Source organism: Ipomoea nil, unplaced genomic scaffold, assembly GCF_001879475.1.
Source record: "Ipomoea nil cultivar Tokyo-kokei standard unplaced genomic scaffold, Asagao_1.1 scaffold2845, whole genome shotgun sequence".
Taxonomy (NCBI): Eukaryota; Viridiplantae; Streptophyta; class Magnoliopsida; order Solanales; family Convolvulaceae; genus Ipomoea; species Ipomoea nil.
The window spans coordinates 4,020,374-4,029,304 of NW_017619273.1; the positions used below are offsets into that span (position 1 = coordinate 4,020,374).

Genomic DNA, 8,931 nt, shown 5'->3' on the forward strand with positions numbered 1-8,931 from the left:
TGAACCGGCGGTTCCGGATCCCATTCGCGATTTTGAACTGTCTATATTTTAAAATTTTATTTTTTATTTTAAAATAGTTTAAATTCAACAATAAATGTATTTTATTTTTTCAGTTCGGAACATGAACCGGCCATTCCAGTTCGCGATTTTAATAAACTCTAAATATCGCGTTTTGATTATAAATTGTAATTGAAATATTTTGGTTTGGTTACTATAGTATCTGGTTTGAACCAAATTATAGTAATAATTTATTGGAGAATAAAAATAAATGAAATATTTATTTTAAGGGTAAATATGTCCATTTAACATTTCAGGGGGGAAAAAGAGCCACTTAAATAATTGAGGGGGAAAAAGTGCTATAAGTATATAACATAGGGGGAAAATGTGCCATTTTTCCAAAAAAATATTATCACATTAAAAGGATATGACTAAATGTGAAAATGCGGAAGGAAACTAACAAATAGATTTTACTCTTTAAAAAAAAAAAAAAAAAAAAAAAAAGAAATGAGACACTACTCATGTAAAGGTAAAAGCTATATATGGAATGACATGCACTCATGTAAAGAAAGCTATGTATGGATTATGGAATGACACGCATTCATGTAAAGTTGTATATGAAATGACATTTGCATTATGACAAGAAAAATATACTCCGTAATTAATTAAAAACTAGACGAATAAGGGGTAAAGGGGTCAAGAAAATGAAATTAAAGTAATAGCATACAAATAATTTCTTTTCTTTTTATTAATATTTTTTTTACCATATAATTATCCAATGCAAAACTCCCATGTGCCAAATAAATTATTCAAACTCATAAATAATATGAATAATATTTTTTAATAAGAAATACTGATCACTTTTCTTATAAAAAGACAAAGGGGCTGTTTGGTAAATATACATTGACTGAATGAGTTAGTGAATTTGACTAGTTGGTAACATTAGCTGATAGCTGATTACATACAAAATGACTCTTTCAACTTACCAACTGATTTTTGAGACTAGGTGCACTAAAATGACATATTGATATACTTAATTGTAACTTTTAAAATTGAGAGACTAATTAATTGATTTCTGATATAAAGTTCGGAGATTTATTTAAATTTTCTAATATAATGTATACTGTATATAAATCTCTCACACACACACACACACACACACACACACACATATATATATATATATATATATATATATATATATATATATATATATATCCTGCACTCTCCAGCTTCCAAATTCAGCCCCATGGAAGAAGTAATGGATGGAAGTTTTGATGAAAAGAGTATGCTCCATAGCCAAGCACAAGTGTGGAAGTACATGCTCCACTTCATTGACTCCATGGCTCTAAAAGCCGCCGTCGACCTCCGGATACCTGACATCATACACTCTCACGCCGCCGCCCAACCCATCACACTCTCCCAAATCGCCGCCGCCATCCACGACTCTCCTTCCCCGGACACCGCCACCCTTTCTCGTATCCTGAGGCTACTCGTCCGCCGCAAAATCTTCACCTCCGCCGTCCGACCCAGCGACGGCGCCACCGTGTACGGCCCGACTCCGGCGTCGAGGTGGCTGGTGCGTGACGCGGAGCTGAGCATGGCCCCCATGCTGCTCTTCCAGACCCATCCTTTGTCCATGGCGCCTTTCCATTGCTTCAGTCGGTGCGTGAAGGAAGGCGGATTCGCGTTCGAGAAAGCGCATGGGAAGGGGATTTTCGAAATGGCCGCCGGCGATCCGGAGTTCAATAAGAGTTTCAACGACGGCATGGAATCTGTGACTCAGATCATTAGCAAGGCGATCGTTTCGGGTTACGGCGGAGACGGGTTTAGGTCCGTTGGGTCTCTGGTGGACGTCGGAGGCGGGACCGGAGCTGCCGTGGCGGAGATCGTGAAGGCGTTTCCTCATATCAAGGGGATTAACTTCGACTTGCCGCATGTTGTCGCGACGGCGCCGGAGTACCAAGGTGTTTCTCACGTCGGCGGTGACATGTTTGTGTCCATTCCCTCTGCTCAAGCCATCTTTATTAAGGTAACAACAAGTCAACAACTACTTAGTTTCATGTCTATTGTTTTTCTTGATTTGAGAATTGAGACACTCATTTATGAACAATCTAAATTAATTTATTTTTTGTGTTTATCAATTAAAATAATAAGGCTAATTTACTTAATGCACATACCTTTGACCGGACCCTTCATTGCTATATGATGTTACACATATTTTTTCTCTTAAAATATTGGGTGATAATAGATTTAATTCATCAATTTTAATTCTTAAGTTAATGAAGTGACACAATTGATCCTTTCATTAATAATAGGATTTGTTAAAAATTTTCCAATCTTTTCAGATATCTTAGCTAATTGAATATTTTATTAGTTTAATGAAATTGAGTGGATGGTTTACTCTTTTTAAAAAAAAAAAAAAACTTTTTTTACTTACTAAATCATAATTATTTATCCTAAAAAAAAATCATGAATTATTTTATTAGTTACGTTTAATGAAAGTGAGTGGATGGTTTACTTTTTTATTTTTTTTATAATTTTTTTTTACTTACTAAATCATGAATTATTTTATTAGTTTAATGAAAGTGAGTGGATGGTTTATTTTATTTATTTTTTTAAATTTTTATTTACTAAATCATGAAATATTTTAATATTAGTTTAATGAAAGTGATCGAGTGGATGGTTTACTTTTATTTATTTATTTATTTAATTTTTACTTACTAAATCATGAATTTGAAGTGTGATTTAGTGGAAGAAGATAAATAGGAGGTAGAATTTCAATATTAGCTTTAATTGGTCCATTAACAATTTTAAAGAATAGCAATAAACTTTAACAAAATCACTTTAATTTGCTTACAACTTATGAACTAAAAATATGACATCTATTACATATGTATGTACTAAGTGCAATTACACTTTAATTATAATTCTTATTTATTATTAAATTTAAATTTTTGTGTCTAATAGTATTGGTAATGTAGTTTTTTTTTTTTTTTAATTTTTTTTTTTAAGGGTTGTGGTTCAGCCTTTTGAAAGAATGTAGTTTTTTTTTTTTTTGAAAACTTTTTATGTAGTTTCTAAATATATAAATTTTATATACTAATACTAAATTTAATATTACGAAAACTTGAATTAAAAGTAGTTTTTTTTTTTTTTTTTTTTTAAAGAACCTAATGATTTTTCTTGTTTGTTTGTTTGTTTATTGTGATAATTTAAAGTGGGTGTTGCACGACTGGGGAGACGAAGAGTGCGTGAAGATTCTGAAGAATTGCCGGGAGGCGCTGCCGGAGAAGACCGGAAAGTTGATAATTGTGGACGCAGTTTTGAAGCCGGAGGGTGATCCCATATTTGGTGACATAAGTTATGTAACAGATCTTCTCATGCTGGCTCACAGCTCTGGAGGAAAAGAAAGGACTGAAGAAGAATGGAAGAGATTGTTAATGGAAGCAGGATTTCCAAACTATAACATCATTCAAAATATTGCTGTGGCTTCCATTATTGAGGCCTATTCTCAATAATTTTTTTTTCTTTAATTTGGTTATGTAATCTATATGTTTTACTTTGGGTGACAAGAAAAATCTACAGTTATTATTACTTAAAAGTGTGTACTAGATAAACCTCGCTTTATAATTTTAGGTGACAAATTAAAAGATTTTTATATGTGGTGCCATTTGGTCAATAAACATGTTCAAGCTGGTCAATAATGTACACTTGATTGTCTTTAATTATATTACTTTTTAAAAGTAGAAGAAGTAATTAAATTGCAAAAAATTAAAGATATTGACTAAATTGTTCAAAATCATGTAATACATGGATCTTCTATGCACTTTAACCATTTTAATTTATGTGGATTGTATAATAAGTTTGTGGACATTATATAATACTTTTGTTTTATTTAAATAATTTTTTTCAATTATTTTTCTTTAGTGTTATAATTTTTTTTATCTCGTAAAAGAGAATTAGAAACATTTAAACCAAAAATAGTATTTATTTAGACTGTTGCTTTTAGACTTAGTACTTAGATTAATGTTATTATAAAGTTGCAAACATTTATTTTTGTGACAGTTATATATAATCAATCTCTCATATATTATTTTGCATTTATATACTTTAAATTACCGATTTAAATAAACAAATTCAACATTTATTTACCTATGCATGAACATCTTCTATATAATATATAATATTACATTGATATACTTTGAAATACTTATTTAAAAGTAAGTATTGGACATTATCCTATTTTGCGCGTAGAAAAACTAGTAATCAAAATAAGTCTCAATTTGGCTGCAGATTATTATAGCACGGTAGTGGTTCACGAAGCCTATTCTTTGATTTTCTAGCCATGGCCTCCCCCACAATTATTGTTCTTAGACTTTGCTTTGTTGTCATCTTTTGCTACTATATTCAAGCTGTATTATGTTAGATTTGACTTTTTTTTTTTTTTTTTTTTTGACTCTAATAATATAATTTTCAAATCTGTCTTTATGTTTAAATGACTTCTAAATTCCATCTAAATTACACTTAATTCTTCACAAGTTATCAATCAACACCTCCAAATTAAACCTAGACACAATCAACAACCAAATAAGTATCCAAATTGACTATAAAATACATGAGTGATAAAAAAAATATTGTAAAGAAAACACAAAATATACTACACCTAGCTATCAGTTACGTTCATATATTTAGCTATGCATCTTAAGTAATTGCAGGAGCTATGAGTTTCAACCATCACCTTCGAGGGGATAGATCTAATTAATAATAGTATACCTAATTCACTTCCACTTTTCTCTTGTCAACTTAATACATTTCAAATCAAATTAATTGTGATGTTGAAAATTTTAAGAAAAAATGTTATTTTCCCCACTAAAATTATTCATTAATATTCAAATTTTGATGTTTATATTAGGTATAGGAAAATTCTATATTATATTTTTATTGGCTGCTTATAAATTAGTTGATTTGTACTATAAAAAAACAAAGACCCTAATACAATAAGGATGCATCATTAATGAATATTAGGAGTGTATAAGATTACTATTTTAAAAATAAAATTGGATAATAAAATATGAATAGGTTTGAAAAGTATTTCATTCAAACAATAAATCAATGACATTTCAAACATTTTTAAAATATATATTTGTAAACTAAACTAGTAAAAGCATGAGGCATTTTCAAGATACTGTAGTTTAGTTTTGACTTAGCTGAAATTGAATGTACTCGATCATTACCCTGCCAAACATATGGACATGCATATTGAGATTTAGAAAAGTCTTATTTGGATCATTATATGACCACTTGCAATGTTTGCATGTATACATACATCACTCTATATATTCATTAATTATATATTTATTGTTGTAAATACATTTATTTGTGACCATTATCCTAGTTTTTCTCTTCCAGGATTAGATACAATTTTCTCATGATTGTATATGTATATATATCTTGCTGTTATCGAATAAAATGGGTCCTTGCCTAAGTTCATTTTGATTTTTGTTTTTGTTTTTTTTTTTTTTTTTTTTTTTTGTTTTTTTGTTTTTTGTTTTTTTTTTTTTTTTTTTGTTATAAGCATACAAGCAGTGATTAAACAAAATTCATACGAGATTATGTAAATTCACAATGCGTTAGTTCTACCTCATTGCAGAAGAAATTTGATCATCATCTTGTTTGCAGCGTTTTCCTCAAAACTATCTGTCGATCTGATTATAATCGTTGTGCTAGGAAAAGGATAATGGTTAATACCATTCCGAGGTTATGTGATAGATGCTTATTTTGTGCGATACATGAATATATTTAATTATGTGATACATGATTAAACCTATTAAGAATCATGATTACATATTACAGAATCTCTGTATATTCTTTTCTTCCACTTAAATTTTATTTGAATAGGAAGACTTGTCCATTTATTTTTAAAGTTGAAACTAAATGAGGAATGCAATATGCTTTTAGTTCTTCCCTTGATTCTTTGGCTCTCGTTTGATTATAGAGAACTGTATAATGATTGATTCAATACATTCTTTTGTTATGCCAATTTAATGGATCTACATGGGGTAAGGTTGGAAACATTTGAAGCAAGTGGTTTATCTAAGCTGAGAGAAGTATACACTCTTTGTTCTATGAGCTGGAGCTCATTGTTTTAGAAAACCATAGCCCTTGAAGTACTTAGGAAGTATAATTTTATTTTAGTACTGACAGTTTCTTTATGTTCAAGTGGATCATAAAACTATATCGGAATCACAAGATGTTTTATTCCAAGTTGCTAAAGAACCATATGTTAATATGACCGGTCAAGTTAGCTTTTTGTGTGTCTTGTTTTACAATCCCAATGAATTCTCAATAAGTTACACACTCACAGATTATTGTTCCGTAACAACATTAATATATGTATTAGTGGATTATATTGTCAAGTTTTTTTTTTTTTTTTTTTTTTTTTTTTTTTTTTAAGACAAAAGAAGAGGATAAACTTGAATTGATTTATGTAACAATTGTTTTGTGTCACAGATTGCTCTATTATACTTTAAGGTAATGTAAACTATCATAATAGATGGCCACCAAACAAATAATATAATTTAGAGACTAAATGAGTAACATATATAATTAAGGGATTAAGTTGAATATTTTAATATAGTTGATGGACTAAAATATAATCTCCCTATTTAAAATTAAAAAAATATCACACATTCACACTCCCAAATGTTTAAAATTAAAAAATGATCTCACACGTGACTCCATAATGTGTGAATTGTTATAATATGTAGCTTCTTTCAGCATGAAAACCATGCAGATTTAAAATATTAAATAAAATATTAAAAAAAAAAAAAAGTAAAAAACATTGGGTGGAGGATGACGGCGGACATGGAATGTTAGCCGGCAATTCAATTTGGAGCGTACTGATGAAGATGGAGATGATGAATAAAAAAAAAAAATTGTTAGCTTTTCCTTGTGGTTTTATTCAATCCCAAAGTGCCTGCCTTTTACTCATCTCCAAACACGCCTTCCACTCCATCCTCTTTTCTTCCTTTCTCTTTCCTTACAGCTTCTCTGCACGCAAATCTATCTCATATAAATGCACACCCACACCTTCATTTCCTCCATTGAAAATTTGGTTAATTCGGTTCGGATTATCACGCTTTCATTTCATTTCTCTGGGCTATTAATCCTATTATATATCAATGGATCGTGGGCAAGAAAATTCTTCTTCTGCGAGCTGTAGAAGAAAGGAAACGGCGGAGAAGGGTGGTGCGGCGGCGGCGGTGAGCGAGAGAAGAGCAGCTGCGCGGCGGTTGGCGGCGGAAGATGTGAACAAGCTGGCTGACGATTTCATCAACAGTTTCAGGAGACAGCTGAGATTCGAGAGGGAAGAATCCATTAAACGTTTCCAGGAAATGATCAACCGGGGAACATGATATATAGATGCATCATCCAAGCTAATTAAGCCTATATATATATATATATATATATATATATATATATATATATATATATATGGGTTGAATAGTGCAGTTTCATCATCATCCTATGTTCATTTGCCATAATACGATGCGACGACAAATATAATCTATTGTTTGATTGATAATTTGAGAAAAAATAAATTTGTTTGTTTATTCAAAGTTTTGCAAAACTAGTATTATTATTATTTCAAACGTATGTACCGTTACGTTGGATCAGTAGATGTTTTAAATTTCACGTCTTCCTCCATCGCTTTGGTTGGTAGTATTTAGGATAAGAGATTAATCTTCGAACTCAGCATTAATAATGTGAAAATTATATTTAAAGTGGATAGATTTTTTAACTTGTGCATATTGAGTACTGACATTTGACCTTGCATGCTACTCTCATATGCTCGATCTGGTTGGGGTTGAGAGAAGAGGTGCACTAAATTATCTTTTAATTTTCTTCTGGATCCATCAATACAATACTCATTAGGCATTCATGATAGCACTAATGCATTGCAAATAGAAATGCCAGCAAAACTGATGACCAAACAAATAGTACTATCGAAGTTAAATTCATTAGTATGTAGAAAACATGTTAACTAAAAAGCCAATAGTATGTTGCATAACAAAATCATAATTCAAATTAAAGTCTTGAGCATATAATATATACATATAAATATGTAATTCAACAATCAATTTAGACTTTTAGTTGAGAAGAAACACATGTTTTAATTCTATACATTGTCAGAGACTATAACTTACGCAAGTATTACTTGAAGACCGTCAAAAGCAGCTAATTTGCATACCGAATGTCCAAATAAACTCGGTATCTCATAGGAACCCATTGGTGCCAACCGAGCACCAAAGTCAAGGCACGGCAAATTATGCTATGGAAACGTGCCCACCTTGTAAGGTGGGTACGGTTCCATATTCATAATTTCTATACTGTAGATTCATAATTATAGAACTATATGTTCATAATTTTATAAATATATGTTCATAATTACAGAGCTATATGTTCATAATTTGCGATGTTTATATTCCGAATTGTTGAACTCTGTTTTCACAAATCACAGAACTATATGTTCATGATTTGATAACTATACAATTAAGAAATTATGAATCTATAGTACAAATATTATGAATCTACTGTATAGAAATTATGAATCTACAATATAGAAATTATTAATCTACAGTATAGAAATTATGAATATGGAATCGTGCTCACCTTGCACGATTCCACAGCATAACGTTCCGTCAAGGCACTATTTGGGCTGTGTTCGGCATAAGGCGGTAGTTTTTTCTTAAAAAGTATCATTTCAATACCTATTGTCTTCGCTTGTAAGTTGTAACACAATATTTTTTTCCGTAATTTGATAATGTAGCGTAATTTTTTCTTTTTAATTATATCCATTCATTGTATCTGCTTCATTTCAATAACGTATTGTCCAAGCTTCAACAAGTGATAACATTGTAGACGTTTGGT

The 8,931-nt window shown here is 30.6% G+C and overlaps 1 protein-coding gene across 1 annotated transcript; it reads left to right on the plus strand.

Annotated features, from left to right (window-relative positions):
* The first annotated feature begins 1,218 nt into the window (after window positions 1-1,218).
* On the plus strand, window positions 1,219-3,658 carry LOC109160174 ((R,S)-reticuline 7-O-methyltransferase-like). The gene is made up of 2 exons (XM_019308386.1): window positions 1,219-2,029; window positions 3,219-3,658. The coding sequence occupies exons 1-2, from the start codon at window positions 1,247-1,249 to the stop codon at window positions 3,516-3,518; spliced, it is 1,083 nt and encodes a 360-aa protein (XP_019163931.1). The 5' UTR covers window positions 1,219-1,246; the 3' UTR covers window positions 3,519-3,658.
* The last annotated feature ends 5,273 nt before the right edge of the window (window positions 3,659-8,931 follow it).